The 17,570-nt window shown below is 47.6% G+C and overlaps 1 protein-coding gene across 2 annotated transcripts in view; it reads left to right on the plus strand.

The window, feature by feature from the left end:
• The window catches only part of adgrg6 (adhesion G protein-coupled receptor G6), a 123,021-nt gene extending 106,122 nt beyond the window's left edge, over positions 1-16,899 (plus strand). For both annotated transcript variants that reach the window (XM_080200849.1, XM_080200850.1), the window contains 4 exons: positions 5,278-5,561; positions 6,396-6,497; positions 9,241-9,390; positions 16,616-16,899. In XM_080200849.1, coding sequence (XP_080056975.1) covers positions 5,278-5,561; positions 6,396-6,497; positions 9,241-9,390; positions 16,616-16,794 — 715 coding nt within the window. In that variant the 3' untranslated portion in view covers positions 16,795-16,899. The remainder of the gene's footprint in view (positions 1-5,277; positions 5,562-6,395; positions 6,498-9,240; positions 9,391-16,615) is intronic.
• The last annotated feature ends 671 nt before the right edge of the window (positions 16,900-17,570 follow it).

The following is a 17,570-nucleotide window of genomic DNA, read 5'->3' on the forward strand; positions in this document are numbered from 1 at the left end:
AGAGGTCGGGGAATCCCAGCCGCTGGGAGAGATTGGGGAATCCCAGCCGCGGGGAGAGGTTGGGGAATCCCAGCCGCTGGGAGAGGTCGGGGAATCCCAGCCGCTGGGAGAGGTCGGGGAATCCCAGCCGCGGGGTGAGGTCGGGGAATCCCAGCCGCGGGGTGAGGTCGGGGAATCCCAGCCGCGGGGTGAGGTCGGGGAATCCCAGCCGCTGGGAGAGGTCGGGGAATCCCAGCCGCGGGGTGAGGTTGGGGAATCCCAGCCGCGGGGAGAGGTCGGGGAATCCCAGCCTCTGGGAGAGGTCGGGGAATCCCAGCTGCGGGAGAGGTCGGGGAATCCCAGCCGCGGGAGAGGTCGGGGAATCCCAGCCGCGGGGAGAGGTCGGGGAATCCCAGCCGCGGGGTGAGGTTGGGGAATCCCAGCCGCGGGGTGAGGTTGGGGAATCCCAGCCGCGGGGAGAGGTCGGGGAATCCCAGCCGCGGGAGAGGTCGGGGAATCCTAGCCGCGGGGTGAGGTCGGGGAATCCCAGCCGCTGGGAGAGGTCGGGGAATCCCAGCCACGGGGTGAGGTTGGGGAATCCCAGCCGCGGGGAGAGGTCGGGGAATCCCAGCCTCTGGGAGAGGTCGGGGAATCCCAGCTGCGGGAGAGGTTGGGGAATCCCAGCCGCGGGAGAGGTCAGGGAATCCCAGCTGCGGGAGAGGTCGGGGAATCCCAGCCTCTGGGAGAGGTCGGGGAATCCCAGCCGCGGGAGAGGTCGGGGAATCCCAGCCGCGGGAGAGGTCGGGGAATCCCAGCCGCGGGGTGAGGTTGGGGAATCCCAGCCGCGGGGTGAGGTTGGGGAATCCCAGCCGCGGGGTGAGGTCGGGGAATCCCAGCCGCTGGGAGAGGTCGGGGAATCCCAGCCTCTGGGAGAGGTCGGGGAATCCCAGCTGCGGGAGAGGTCGGGGAATCCCAGCCTCTGGGAGAGGTCGGGGAATCCCAGCTGCGGGAGAGGTCGGGGAATCCCAGCCTCTGGGAGAGGTCGGGGAATCCCAGCTGCGGGAGAGGTCGGGGAATCCCAGCCTCTGGGAGAGGTCGGGGAATCCCAGCTGCGGGAGAGGTCGGGGAATCCCAGCCGCGGGAGAGGTCGGGGAATCCCAGCCGCGGGGAGAGGTCGGGGAATCCCAGCTGCGGGAGAGGTTGGGGAATCCCAGCTGCGGGAGAGGTTGGGGAATCCCAGCCTCTGGGAGAGGTTGGGGAATCCCAGCCTCTGGGAGAGGTCGGGGAATCCCAGCCGCTGGGAGAGGTCGGGGAATCCCAGCCGCTGGGAGAGGTCGGGGAATCCCAGTCGCTGGGAGAGGTTGGGGAATCCCAGCCGCGGGGAGAGGTGGGAGGTTTCTGATGTTCGGATGTTATATATCAGTGCACTTGGAGCCGGGAAAGATCAGGAAGGGAAAGGGACCAGTGCATTCATGGAGATGTCACAGGCATGAAGAGTTGAAAAGCTTTTTCTTATGTGTTGTCAGCTTCAATGTTTGTGTGTGAAGGATAATAGCATGGATTTGATTTGATTTATTTTTGTCACATGCCTTAACATACAACGAAAAGTATTGTTTCTTGCGCGCCAGACAGACAAAGCATACCATTCATAGAGAAGGAAAAGAGAGAGTTCAGACTGTAGTGTTGCAGTCATAGCCACGGTGTAGAGAAAGATCAACTTAATGCGAGGTAGGTCCATTTAAAAGTCTGACAGCAGCAGGGAAGAAGCTGTTCTTGAGTCGGTTGGTACGTGACCTCAGACTTTTGTATCTTTTGTCCGATGGAAGAAGGTGGAAGAGAGAATGTCCGGGGCGTGTGGGGTCCTTAATTATGCCGGCTGCTTTTCTGAGGCAGCAGGAAGTATAGACAGAGTTATTGGAGTTTCCGCTGAGCTGTGCTTTTCATAGAATCAGAATGACAGAGTGAAGTACAGAGCCAAAGAGACCATTCGAGCCATTTAACTTGTCCTGGCTCTTTGATCCATCCATTTGGATCTATCCATTTAACTCCACTCACCATCCCTCCTTCTCCAGAGCCTGAGAATTTTTTGCCCTCCAAGTATTCATCTTGTAGAATTTTGAAAATTTCTATTGACTCTGATTCTATCGCCCTTCAGGCACCACCCAGATCATGACAGATCGCTGTGTACAGAAATTATTTCCTCATGTCACTTCTGGGTCTTTTATTCAGTATCTTAGATGATATCTATTATCCTGAAATTCAGTAAGCATGTACATCTTTCACCACGTGACGTCATTTTTAAAACAAGGACCGGCTTGGAATGATAAGCTATGAGGCAGCACGATGGTACAGTGGTTAGCACTGCTGTCTCACAGCGCCATGGAAATGGGTTCCCGGCTTGGGTCACTTGTCTGTGCAGAGTTTGCACATTCTCCCCATGTCTGCTCCGGTTTCCTCCCACAGTCTGAATTATGTTCTGGTTAGGTGCATTGGCCATGCTAAATTCCCACTCAGCATCCCTGTTCAGGCACTGGAGTGTGGCAACTCGGGGATTTTCATAGCAACTTCATTGCAGTGTTAATGTAAGCCTACTTGTGACACTACACGTCAAGAACTAGGAAAGGTCATGAAGGTAGCCCAATCCATCACGCAAACCAGCCTCCCATCCATTAACGGTGAGTATGCTTCCCACTGCCTCGGAAAAACAGCCAGCATAATTAAAGATCCCACACACCCCGGACATTCTCTCTTCCATCTACTTCCATCGGGAAAAAGATATAACCAACCCAAGAACAGCTTCTTCCCTGTTGCTGACAGACTTTTGAATGGAACTACCTCATATTAAGTTGATCTTTCTCTACACCCTTGCTATGACTGTAACACTACACTCATTTCCTTCTTTATGAACAGTGCGCTCTGCCTGTATAGCGCGCAAGAAACAACACTTTTCGCTGTATGTTAATACATGTGACAATGATAAATCAAATCACTGATAAATAATTGAAACTTTGAAAACTTATTTCAGCCGAATGTTTTCATTGTCAGGATTACTCAAAGACCCCCACAGTCAATAGATTACTGAGCTGGAGTAAATACGGTTACCAGTTTGTCATAGTCATAGAGTCACAGAGGTTTACAGCATGGATACAGGCCCTTTGGCCCAACTTGTCTATGCCACCCTTTTTTTAAACCCCTAAGCTAATCCCAATTGCCCTCATTTGGCCCATATCCCTCTAAACCAATCATCCCCATGTAATTATCTAAATGCTTTTTAAAAGACAAAATTGTACCCGCCTTTACTACTACCTCTGGCAGCTTGTTCCAGACACTCACCACTCTCTCTGTGAAAAAATTGCCCCTCTGGACACTTTTGTATCTCTCCCCTCTTACCTTAAACCTATGACCTCTAGTTTTAGACTGTTCTAACTTTGGGAAATGATATTGACTATCTAGCTGATCTGCGCCCCTCCTTATTTTATAGATCTCTACTAGATCATCCGTCAGCCTCCTACGCTCCAGAGAAAAAAGTCCCAGCCTGTCCTTATAACTCAATCCATCAAGTCCCAGTAGCATCCTAGTAAATCTTTTCTGCACTCTTTCTAGTTTAATAATATCCTTCCTATCTTATTGCACACAGTATTCCAAGTGTGGCCTTACCAATGTCTTGTACAACTTCAACAAGATGTATCAACTCCTAATCGAATGTTCTGATCGATGAAACCAAGCATGCCGAATGCCTTCTTCACCATCCTGTCCACCCGTGACTCCACTTTCAAGGAGCTGTGAACATGTACCCCTAGATTTCTTTGTTCTGTAACTCTCCCCAGTGCCCTGCCATTAATTGATTAAGCCCTGCCCTGGTTCAATCTACCAAAATGCATCACTTTGCATAGAAAGATTGTGCGTAGAAAGATCCCAGCAACCAATGCAAGGGGAATAGCTGGTTAATTATATTGTGGTGATGTCATTGTGCAGCAATGTTGAAGGGTTACTGGCCGATTTGCCCATGCCTCGGGTGCTCTCCCGGTGTTTTAGATTTCTAATCATGTTTACTGCAGTTTTATGTAACTCAAAGCTCTAATTGCCTTTCCCCCACCAATACCTTTGAAGCTTACTGCATCTTTTAAATGGCATCTCCTGACTGATAGATTTGGGAAAAGGCGTTAGTGTTGATTGGAGAAGGGACAGGCATTGGGAGGGGGAAGTCATTTTTGAGAGCTCAGATTTCTATCATTGGGAACAGCTGCAGGGATTGACACATTCTCAACAACTGCAACCACTGAACTCTACTCTGTACAGAGAGAGCCAGGGTTACACCACATGCAAAACCATTCACACTAGTGTGTGCTACTCCCATTCCTATTTCAGGGCCATTAGCATGTGTCAATTCAAAATATCCATTGATATTTCACTGTGATACTCTTGTTCTGTTTAAATACAGGGGTCTTGCCTTGTTCCCAGGATAATATCTTTCACAGTGTTAATGCACCAACAGGTTTATTTGGTATCACGAGCTTTCGGAGCACTGCTCCTTCATCAGGTCAGTGGCTCACCTGATGAAGGAGCAGTGCTCCGAAAGCTCGTGACACCAAATAAACCTGTTGGACTTTAACCCGGCTTTGTGAGACTTCTTACTGTGCCCACCCCAGTCCAATGCTGGCACCTCCACATCAATATTAATGTAAGCCTACTTGTGACTAATAAGTAAATGAATAAATAAAGTAAAAACATAGAGGAACTTCAGCTATTATTTTAATTATTAATATCACACAGTTTAACTGGAATTTTACTGGTATGCCTGCCCTGGAATCGGGGTGGGTGAGGCTCGCAGAACGGCATTCCCCTTTGGCCTCAGGTGGGATCTTACGAGCCTCGGGCGAGCATGCTGGTAAAACTCCAGTGCTTCAGGTGAACAGCAAAGTTTGCCAGTGCCATGGGTTAATGTTCTTCCCACGATAAGTAACTGGCTGGGTCGATGGTCAATGGATCTCTTCCAACCAATTGGGTGGTTGTAATAACTCCACGGAGGTGAAAGTCCCCTCACCAAGTTACTTTATTTACACCATACATCTGTACACAGCCAGCTCTCCAGTTGCTCCCTGCTGAATGCAGGCTGAGAGTCTGACACACCTGCTTTAAACCGGGAGCATGAGGCTCCGTGATTTAACCATCAACTAAGACTCATCAGGTAGTTCATACTCCAGAAAGCCAACCTCATTAGCCAGGCTGAAGTGATCACAATGGTGGGACCTGTTCTAAATCTGAATTACTTTCTTTTCCTCCCCATCCCTCCTGCAGCTGCTGGATCAAAGATTCCATCGTGTTCTACGTCTCCTGCGTGAGCTATTTTGTGATTGTCTTCCTGGTGAATGTGGCCATGTTTATCGTGGTGTTGATGCAGATCTGCGGAAGGAATGGGAAGAAGAGCAACCGTAACCTGAGGGAGGAGATGCTGAGGAATCTGCGAAGCGTCATCAGCCTAACGTTCCTCCTGGGGATGACCTGGGGCTTTGCCTTCTTTGCCTGGGGTCCAGTGAATCTGGCTTTCATGTACCTGTTTGCGATCTTCAATTCTTTGCAAGGTATTCCCATTCTGGTTCCTATTGCTTTCTCCGTGGCAACACCTCGGCCAATTGGAGTTGACTTGCCAAGAATCACCACCCCTTTCCTTCTAAAGTATTAATGGTTGTAATAGTTTGAAATTTGGTATTCTTGTGTTTGTCCTGGTGAGTGCAAGGTGAAAAGCTTCAACAACATGTCCCTTTTCAGCAAGTTTTAGGTTCAGTTATCCCAAGTGACTATACTCATTCTGTTTTCATCTATCCATCTGTCATTGATTCACATATCATCAACTTGCTTATCCATCTTCATCCAAAAGTAATACAGGGCATGATCTTGAATAGAGTCAATGAGTAGACAAACCTGGCTGGCCATGTACACAGTTCTGAATACTGGCAGGACAAGTAGACAAAGTAATTAATAAAAAACGTATGGTTTACAACTAGAAGGATAAAATACAAAAGCAAAGAGATTGTGCTGGAGTTTTATAACAGGCTCTGGAATGTGGCGACTAGGAGATTTTCACAATAACTTCATTGCAGTGTTAATGTAAGCCTACTTGTGATGAATGAATAAGCTTTAAACTTTAAATTGTCCCTCAGTGCACGCAAACAGATGTTAGAATGTGGCGACTAGGGGATTTTCACAGTAACTTCATTGCAATGTTAATGTAAGCCTTACTTGTGACACTAATAAATAAATTTTAAACACAGCATTGGGACCTTCTTCCATTGAACCTAACTTGTGTAAATTGGCATTGGACATCCCATACGGACCCCGATAGCTCAAGGATCCAGTTCGTTTGCGCCCAGGCTCTTTATTCGCCATTATAACCAAGAACTCTTTATTCAATACAGGTTTCTTTGTGTTCGTGTTCCACTGCGCTCTAAAGGAAAATGTTCAGAAGCAATGGAGACGATATCTTTGCTGTGGCAGATTCCGACTACCAGAAAATTCCGGTAGGAACGAGAGCCGTCTCCATTTGAGCCTCGCAAATGATAGAGATATAGAAACCAACGGTATAGGAGGAGGCCATTTAGCCCATCGTATCTTTGCTTGTCAAGCAAGAGATACCAGTTTAATCCCATCTTCCAACTCTTGATGTTTAGTCCTGTAGGTTGTGGCACCTCTAGTGAATATCTAAGTACCTTTCAAATATGGTTCTATAAAAGTGTTGGAAGTTTTGCGGCATACACTGATATCTTCAGGAAGACTCCATGCAATTTGACCTTGTACTCCAGTTTGGTAGGTGCAGGCATGGAGGGTCGAAGGGCCTGTTCCTGTGCTGTAATTTTCTTTGTTGTTTGACTGGAAGAGGTGGTACATGAATGTCTCCCAATGTTCTCTGGGTGGACTGACACCCCATTGTGGAATGTCATTCTGGTTCACCTTTAAGACCCAGTCTCAGACATGTTTGCTGTTCTGGTCCCAGTGTCAAAATCAGGCTTTGTGTCCCTGGGCTAGGAAGACAAGATGTGACCGGGGAGAGGGGTGGGTAGGGGTTAAGAAGCCAGCTCTAATCTTTCCTCCTGATTTCTATCTGGATATCCCTGCTAGAAAGGCCTAGACATCAGGTGAGAATGGGTTGAGGTTTGATAACCCTGACCTTTAGGGTCAGCCCTTTCTGTCTCAGGCCGTGCTTGAAGAACAGGTGTTTTTGGGTGAGATATTGGAATGTGGTCAGTGTCAATTACATTATTAAGGTGTATTAATATCAATGATATTGTTAAAGTTACAAGTCACAGGTTATGGGTGTTAATTGTCTTTGAGCATTGTATAAATAGGGAATTTAACGTTCTATTTTAGATAGAGTGCCCACCAGGGACTGTCACATCCCTCCCCCCTCTTCATTTTGTTTGCTTTATTGACGTTTTTGTTCTAGTCAAGAGTGTATAAATGGGGGATAGCTGGGATACTGGGTTAATTGATTTTGATTTGATTTGATTTATTATTGTCACGTGTATTAACATACAGTGAAAAGTATTGTTGCGTCTGCACTATACAAAGCGTAGTGTTCATAGAGAAGGAAACAAGACAGTGCAGAATGTAATGTTACAGTCATAGCTAGGGTGTAGAGAAAGATCAACATAATGCAAGGTAAACCCATTCAAAAGTCAGACAGCAGCAGGGAAGAAGCTGTTCTTGAGTTGACTGGTACATGACCTCAGACTTTTGTATCTTTTTTCCCGACTGAAGAAGGTGGAAGAGAGAATGTCCAGGGGGCGTGGCGTCCTTAATTATGCTGGTTGCTTTGTTGAGGCTGTAGGAATTATAGACAGAGTCAATAGGTGGGAGACTGGTTTGCGCGATGGATTGGGCTATATTCACAACCTTTTGTAGTTCCTTTTCATCTTGGGCAGAGCAGGAGCCACACCAAGCTGTGATACAACCAAAAAGAATGCTTTCTGTGGTCCATCTGTAAAAGTTGGTGAGAGTCATAGCTGACATGCCAAATTTCCTTGGTCTTCTGAGAAAGTAGAGGTGTTGGTGGGCTTTCTTAACTATAGCGTCGGCATTGGGGGGACCAGGACAGATTATTTGGGAGGAGACTGAACAAGTGAACAAACTCTGTCGATAAATGAAATCTCTGTGTCTTGGGGTTGTGTGATCAGCTTGGGCCTTGTTAACAGCTAGCGTTCTTGCGATGGACCTCAGTATCAGTCTCTCCTTGAGGGGCAGCGAGGCGATGATTGGGGGGTGGAAATGATCCTAACACAATCCTGTGCCATCTGCATCCACGTGGTGTTGATATTCCCTTCAGAATGACCACTAGATGTAGTTGCCAATTCTCTAGCCTTATTTTGGATCTCCAGGGATGAAAGACTAATCTTTAACCTTACAAGCAAACCTGGGAGAAAAATCACAGGGGGCATTAAAAAACCTGAGAGGGCTTATTTCATTGCTTTAGAACACAAATGGGATGGATTAGAAGGTTGTTTGGTTGACTATGAAGCATAATTTAATTCATTAAAAGTCTATTTTCATTTCAGTTGGTGTGGGTAGACTGTACTTTGTGAGGATCAGACATGTTGGGCATTGCGTCAACATGGGATAGGACAGTTGAAGGTCATGTGATAGACCCTCCAGGAATATATCCAATCAGAGTTAAGGACACTCTCATTCAAGGTGTCCACAGAGTTGCCTCAAAGACCTTCAGGTGCAGAATGGAGAGAAAACATGTGCTAACTTCACTGAGGAAGAACATTCTTGGGCATAATATCTCTCCTGAGAGATGAAAACAAATTCTATTTTATTTTAAATTCATTTATGGGATGAATATTGCTGGCTGGTCAGCATTTATTGCCCATCCCTAGTTGCCCTCGGTGGGCAGTTGGGAGACAAGCACATTGCCGTGGTTCTGGAGTCACATGTACACCAGACTGGCTAAGGACGGCAGATTTCCTTCCCTAAAAGACATTAATCAACCCGATGGGTTTTTCCGACAATCGACAATGGTTTCATGGCCATCAATAGATTCTTAACTCCAGGTTTTTTTTATTGAATTCAAATTCCACCATCTGCCGTGGTGGGATTCGAACCCAGGTCCCCAGAACATCAGCTGAGTTTCTGGATTAATAGTCTAGTGATAATACCACTCGGCTGTCACCTACCCTTGATCAAAATCTTTTGGCTTGAGTAGTTATTTTAAGTTATATTTTTGAGGGTCAGCTCTAACGGCTGTTTCTGGTGTTTCAATTCCAGACTGGAGCCGAACCATCACGAACAACACCAAGAAAGTGAGCTCGGAAAACCTGGGAAAATCCCTCTCGTCCAGTTCCATCGGCTCCAACTCCACCAGCTGGACCAGTAAATTCAAATCTGGTTCCACCTTCTTTAAAAGCAACAGCAAGGGTAAGGGTGAGAGGCTGGCGTCTACCTGCACCACCCTTCAATCTGTGCCTACTCGCTACCTCTCTGTCTTTTATTTATTTTACAACTTGCAATTTTCCGACACATCTCCTTTTCGCATTCCACCGGGCGGCACGGTGGCACAGTGGTTCGCACTGCTGCCTCACAGCGCCAGGGATCTGGGTTCCATTCCCAGCTTGGATCACTGCCCGTGATCCCCGTGTCTTCTTGGGTTTCCTCCGGGTGCTCCGGTTTTCTCCCACAGTCTGAAAGACGTGCCGGTTAGGTGCACTGGCCATGGTAAATTCTCCCGAACGGGTGCTGTGGTGTGTCGACCAGGGGAATTTCACAGGTTAAATCTGCTGTCATGTCAAGGAGATCTCCAGGTTTCGACAGCAGTGACATCAATAAACAGAGCAAATCACATTGAAGCATTCCCACAGACAGGCAATCAGGAAGTTCCAAGCACTGATTAACCCCTGATTTAAATTTTCAGACAGTGAAATAAATAATCATGACTTTTACACCTGGTCCTCTGAACCAAATAGGAAAGTAGGGAAGACTTAGTTTTGCAGCGAATCCCCTCCTTGCTGGGAAACATTCTCTCTCCACTTGCAGAGGACAGGTTTCCAGCACTGTCAGACAGATGGCCAACTAACTGTTCCAACTTGTTTGGGAAAACATGCAAAATGATTTTACTTGCCTGGGTAATACTGAAGCATTGCAGAAAACTGCAGTAAAATCTTAAAAGTTGAACATTGTTACACAACAGGCCTCAAAATAATCATAGAATCCCTACAGCGCAGAAGGAGGCCATTCGGTCCATCGAGTCTGCACTGACCACAATCCCACCCAGCCCCTATCCCCTTAACCCCACCTATTTGCCCTAGCTAGTCTCTTGACACTAAGTGGCAATTTAGCATGGCCAATTCATCTAACCTGCACATCTTTGGACTGTGGGAGGAAACTGGAGCAAACCCACACAGACACGGGGAGAACATGCAAACTCCACATAGACAGTGACCCGAGGCCAGAACCGAACCCGCGTCCCTGGCACTGTGAGGCAACAGTGCTAACCACTGTGCCACCATGGTGCATGAATGTCTATTTGCAGATCTAAGTCTTTCAAAAGATGTGAAAGGCACAGATGATGTGTATATATTATCATGGAGCACTGGTTAACAAATACTGATATGTTTTTGGAACAGGATGATGTCTTCTGAGAATTTGTCCATACGCAGAGATGGGCTCCTTTGACAAGGTAATGCATGCTGGGCAGAGATGGGTGGTAGCCACATGTTAGAGTGACTACCAACCCTGTGCATCTAGTTGGCAGGTGACTGCCTACCATACACATGCTGTGGTCGGTATATAGAAGGGAGGTGCATCTCTTCGGTACCCATCACACCACTGGCTGAGGCCTGTTGCTTTTAGCTTGACACAACACATCTGCGCCCATGCACCTTCTACTCTGCAGCCTGGCGAGACGATGAGGCGATGGACCAGCCATGTCTCATAGTTGACCTCTTTCTGTGCCTTTGCGTTGCAGCATGTCTAACTGTTTGAATTGGGTGGGGTGCTCATTGAGCGAGACTGACTGTGGTCCCAATCTCTGCGGGGTACTCTGCATGTGAAAGCTGCTTCCTCTGATCTCCACATGATTGCCTTCCGCTCTTTCTGTGCCCTAACGGGAGTTACTTTTCTCTCTCGGTACCATTGTCCCGGGGACTGTCCCGCACCTTTATCTCACTGGCTTGTCTGTTCTGGGCTCTTTGATGCTGGTGGGCACAGTGTGAAGTTCACCATTCTACTTAGTGCCAGAGTCGCTGCTTGTGGATCTAACACTTAAGAAAATGATTTGGGATTCGTCTCAAAATCCGCCCAAGATCAATGGACCTTTCCGTGGCCTGTCGCTCTCCAGCTCCGATTCCCATGGTGTGCAGGGGGTAAAATTCAGGCCGGGCTTTTTTGAAATGTACAAAATCTATTTTTTTTAATTGACTGGAAGTTTTATACTGGAGAAACAGTATAAAACAGAGGATGCCTGGAATACGCTGACGGGGGAATATTGGAAGCAGATACGATAGTGACTTTTAAAGGAGCGTCAGGACAAATACATGAATAGGATGGGAATAGAGGGGTACGGTCCCCAGAAGGGTAGGGGGTTTTAGTTCAGAGGGGCAGCATGGTGGGTGCAGGCTTGGAGGGCTGAAGGGCCTGTTCCTGTGCTGTAATTTCCTTCGTTCTTTGTTAAACCAAACCATCAAGCATTGATAAGACAGCTGAAATATTAGATTTAGCAGAACTCCGTCTCCCTCAGCCAAAAAAACCCCTGAAATTAAAAAGTCTTTTGGTGACCACGAAACCCTGGTCATAAAAACCCATCTGGTTCACTAATGCCCCTTTGGGGAAGGAAATCTGCCATCCTGACCTGTTCTGGCCTACATGTGACTCCAGATCAATGTGGTTGACTCTCAACTGCCCTCTGAAAAGGTCCAGCAAACCACTCAGTTCAAGGGCAAAAGTTTTAAAGTTTATTTATTATTGACACAAGTAGACTTACATTAACACCGCAATGAAGTTACTGTGAAAATCCCTAAGTCGCCACTCTCCAGAGCCTGTTCGGGTACACTGAGGGAGAATTGAGCAGGGCTGATGCATCTAACCAACACATCTTTTCGACTGTGGGAGGAAACTGGAACCACACAGACACAGGGAGAATGTGCAGACTCCTCACAGACAGTGACCCAAGCCGGGAATCGAACCTGTGTCCCTGGCGCTGTGAGGCAGCAGTGCTAACCATTGTGCCACCCAGTTAAGAGTGGGCAATAAATGCTGGCCATAAGACCATAAGACATAGGAGCAGAATTAGGCCACTCGGCCCATCGAGTCTCCTCTGCCATTCAATCATGGCTTATCTTTTTCTCATCCCCATTCTCCTGCCTTTTCCCCACAACTCCTGATCCCCTCATTGATCAAGAACCTACCTATCTCTGTCTTAAAGACACTCAATGTCCTGGCCTCCACAGCCTTCTGTGGCAAAAAGTTCCACAGATTCACCACTCTCTGGCTGAAGAAACTCCCCTCATCTCCGTTTTAACGGATCATCCCTTTAGCCTGAAACTGTGCCCTCTGGTTCTAATTTTTCCTGCTAGTGGAAACGTCCTCTCCATGTCCAGTCTGTCCAGGCCTCACAGTATCCTGTAAGTTTCAATAAGATCCTCCCTCATCCTTCGAAAGATGGATAGCGACGCCCATGTACCAGGAATAAATAGAGAAAAAAAACACTGCGATTTCCATTTGCCTGCCCAGCCAAAGCTGCTCTGGTTGCTGCCAGCTCATGGACAACACTGAACTATAGACATGCATCCATTGGTAACTCAATCTCAGTTCACTGTCAAATAGGGGAGACTTTGGTATGACTATCCACCCTTCAGATTTAGACACTGGTTCCACAGCTGATGGTACTTATCACCAAATTGATGAGATCATCATAGAATCCCTACAGTGCAGAAGGAGGCCATTCGGTCCATCAAACCTGCACCACCCACAATCTCACCCAGGCTCTATTCCCATAACACCACATATTTACTCTGCTAATCCCCCGACACTAAAGGGCAATCCAGCACGGCCAACTCACCTAACCCGCACATCTCTCAGACTGTGGGAGGAAACTGGAGCACCGGGAGGGAATCCACGCAGATACAGGGAGAATGTGCAAACTCTATACAGACGGTGACCTCAGGTGGAATCGAACCCAGATCCCTGGCGTTGTGAGGCAGCAGTGCTAACCACTGTGCCACCGTGCAGCCACCCTGTACTGGACAAGATGCTGCCCTGGGGACCTGCTTTTTGGCTTTGGACCTAAATTGCTTCCCAATGACTCATTCACATTAATGCAGCAGGATCACTCCCTTATCTGAACTGAATCCTGTTATCATAGAATCATGGAATCCCTACAGTGCAGAAGGAGGCCATTCAGCCCATTGAGTCTGCACTGACTACCCAGGCCCTATCCCCATAACCCTATGCATTTACCCTTGTTACTTCCCCCATCGCTAAAAGACAATTTAGCACAGCCAATCAACCTAACCCGCACATCTTTGGACTGTGAGGGGAAACTGGAGCACCCGGAGAAGACCCATGCAGACATGAGGAGAACGTGCAATCTCCACGCAGACATTGATCCAAGCTGGGAATCGAACCTGGGTCTTTGGCACTGTGAGGTAGCAGTGTCGGCCACTGTGCCACTGTGCTGAACCTTATGGTTCAGATCAGAAATTCCAAAATGTTTTTGTAACCCGCCTGGATCATAAGTTTTGCATGTTGAATTTAGCTAGGATAAGCATGAGATGTTTCATTTCAGGTGTGGTTCAAATGACCCACTAGGGAGCTTTTATCAAATTAAGTTTATTCAAGAATATAGTTTACATGTATAATAAGCAAACTAGCAGTAACACAACAAACAAAAACAAAATAACCATGAAAATCTATATCCCTTCACAAATATATCTGAAATCTTCCCATCAAACAAAACCCTTCCCATAGACAAAACGCTTTAAATAAGTTCAATACAGCAAAGACCAATGCTTACGTGATACTGGAATTAAGTCCTTTGGTTGAAGTCTGCATTTCTCTAGATACTTCCAGAACAGTTTGAAGTCAGAATAGCTTCCCAGAACACCAGGAAGACTCTGGTGAAGCCATCAACAGCAGATTTTCTCCTCCAGGAAAGCTTTCAGCTAACCCGCAGAATTTCCAAAACCAGAGAGTAAGAGAGAGAGAGAGAGATTCTTTCCAGCTTGATGTCCCTTCTGAAACTCCACTCTAACTGCAGCCAAACAGAAAAAAAACCCTTAAACTCCCTAGAAAGGGGATGAAAAAACCTGTCCAGAATCCATGACTTTTTCACCTAACATTGCAATGCCATAAAACTAATCCCAGAGTAAACACAAACTATCCCCATTTAAACCACTCAAGTAGCCATAAAAGGACCCTTCGTAGACAGCCCAGCAACAATGACATCAGCTGAGGCTATGAGCTGAGAGAGCATGATTTAAAAAAAGCTCTCAAAGGTACACTAATATCACAATCTTTGCTTCCAATTCACATATTCCCAGTAGTTTGCGTAGGCCTGTATGTTATCAGCTAACCACACATTTCAGTGGTCTGTTATTCAGTTTGTTTGTGCTCGCTGACTCACACTGACTCACCGCACTGGAAACATGCCAATTTCAAAATCCCCATCCTTGTTCTCAAATCCCTCCATGCCCCCACCCCTCCCCCTCCCCTCCCCCTTTCTGGAATCCCCTACGGCCCTTAGAGATCCGTCCTCTTGTGCACTGCCGCTCCCCCACCGCATTGTAATTGCTCTAACATTGGTGGCCATGCCTTCAGCTGCCTAGGCCTCAGGCTTTGAAACCCCCTCCCTAAATTCCCACGCTCCCCCCCCCACCACCAACTCCCCGGCTCACTACTTCACTTCCCTTCTTTAAGCCATGCCTTCAAACCTATCTGTTTGACTCAGCTTTTGGTCACCTGCCCTTATACTGCATTATGTGACTCAGCGTCAAATTTCATTCCATACATTTATTTTATACATTTATGGAATGTGGGCCAGCATTTATTGCCCATTCCCCATCTCCCCTTGAGAAGGTGGTGGTGAGCTGCCTTCTTGAATTGCTGTAGTCCATGTGCTGTAGGTACACCCACAGTGCTGTTCGGGAGGGAGTTCCAGGATTTTGACCCAGTGACAGTGAAGGAACGGCCGATGTATTCCCAAGGCAAGGTGGTGAGTGGCTTGCAGGGGGACCTCCAGGTTGTGGTGTTCCCAGGTGATTGCTGCTCTTGTCCTTCTAGATGGTAGAGGTCATGGGTTTGGAAGGTGCGACCTAAGGAACCTTGGTGAGCTCCTGCCTTGCATCTTGTAGCTGGTAGAACATAGAAACCCTACAGTGCAGAAACAGGCCCTTTGGCCCATTGAGTCTGCACCGCCCACAATCCCACACAGGCCCTATCCCCATATCCCTACACATTTACTCGCTAATCCCTCTAACCTACACATCCCAGGACACTAAGGGGCAATTTTAGCATGGCCAGTCAACCTAACCCGCACATCTTTGGACTGTGGAGGAAACCGGAGCACCCGGAGGAAACCCACGCAGACACGAGGAGAATGTGCAAACTCCACACAGACAGTGACCCGAGCCGGGAATCGAACCCAGGTCCCTGGAGCTGTGAAGCGGCAGTGCTAACCACTGTGCCACCGTGCCGCCCCAGTACACATGGTTGACACTGTCCGTCAGTGATGGAGGGTAGCAATCAAACAAGTTGCTTTGTCCTGGATGGTGTTGAGCTTCGAGTGTTGTTGGAGCTTCACCCATCCAGGCAAGCGGGGAGTATTCATTCGCACACTTGACTCTGAATGGTGGACAGTCTTTGAATGTCAAGGGGGCGATCTTCCTTTAAATCAGCTGGGGATATTTTACAAAATTAAAGGTGCCACACAAATGCAACTGTTGTTATTGTCAACATTTCACAACAAAATATATTTGTCTGTTTTTCATTGGCTTTGGAACTGTTAGGATTGACCAATTGAATCATTTGTAAGGGACGTCTGCTTGTACTGGATAGGTTATTGTTCCCAAATATTGATGCAGAAACCAGCTGCTGGTTTTGAGAATCTCCGTTAAAAGTGTCTTAATTCTTAAAGCTCCCATAGACAAGCCACTTCTCATGGACCTGTTGTTTGGTCAGATATGGAGTTTTACTTTGTCAGTATGCCAGCAAAGTACGGCAACTACTGGATATCCAAAACCAAAACAGAAAAATGCTGGGAAACCTCAGCAATTGTGGAGAGAGAACAGAGCCAACGTTTCGAGTCTAGATGACCCTTCTGTTTTTGTTCATTTTGCCAATATTGGTTTCAACTCTTATTCTGAGATGATGTGGCTGTTTCCATCCACAAATGTGCGATTGTGACAATTCCTTTCATCGCCAGTTGTGGAACGGCCAAGATTTGGGAAGGAAACAGGGAGTGGGGTTGGATTGGGTGAAAACTTAAATAAACAAAATGTTCTTCTTAAACGCTGGGAGGGTTAAGAATGTATGGTTATGGTTCTTTGGGACTTTTCCCTGCTCCTATGCGTGGTTTTGTGGCCTTGTTATTTACTGTGAACTCTGGTCTGATTGCGGCGTTGACCATGCCATCTTTCTTTCCCTCACCCAGGCGGACTCTTTGCAGCCATGGCATCCTCTAAATTTGACCATCTGGATGTCCACCGGGAGCCTGTCATTCCTGTGCACAACGCCCTGGACAAGGTCACCAATTACTACCCAACCCACTCAGACAACTTCTACAAGAACATCATGATGTCCGACAACTTCAGCCACAGCACCAAGTTCTGACCCACCGCCAAAAGACTAAAGGAGAATGACGAGGAACCTGTCCGGGAGGAGGCAGCCCCGGGGAGAGGCGTGCAGTCTGATCATGGAGAATGTGTCTCTCGACGCAGGAAGGGTGGGAGGGGGAGGATGGGGGGGGGAGGTGACAATCGTGTTGGGTGTGAATGAAAGGAGGGTAATTTGAGTTTGGACGTCATCAACAAATGGCCAGAGCACAGGTCACCTGTCTCGTGGATATTATCTAGACTCCGGCGATCTTTCACACCCTTATCTATCTGGTACTTTGTAATGAAACGATTGCTCCAGATCGGCTCACACATTCTGGGCCGTACAATTCACGTCTGCCATCTTGAGTTGAACGTAGCCCATCACTACTCCCCACCCGCCCCACCCCACCCGCTCGCTCCCCCTGCGCCGTACCAACCGATTCCCCATCCCAGTTAATCCGGCCTGTCACAAGCCCCACTCGAAATGAGATTGTCAGGCCCTGATCCCATTTCCACTGGGTTGTGGGCCCACAGTGGAACCTACCCCGTGGTTAGGTCGTATCTGCCTCTCTTCCCTCGGAGAGGCTGTGGGATGGAGGACGCTGCTCAGTAAAACGATGCATCAGTTGCGTCCCGCGGATTAGTGGCTCAGCCGCACTGTAGGAAAAGAGGGGAGGGATCGCCACTCCATTTCTCCCCCTCCTTCTCTGAGATCACTTGAGGCAGGCTCCAGGGGCCCCAAAATAATAAGAACCACCTCACCTTGATGGGTGCAGAAAGAATTACCAGCAT

Source organism: Carcharhinus amblyrhynchos, chromosome 12, assembly GCF_965287045.1.
Source record: "Carcharhinus amblyrhynchos chromosome 12, sCarAmb.v2.hapA, whole genome shotgun sequence".
NCBI lineage: Eukaryota > Metazoa > Chordata > Chondrichthyes > Carcharhiniformes > Carcharhinidae > Carcharhinus > Carcharhinus amblyrhynchos.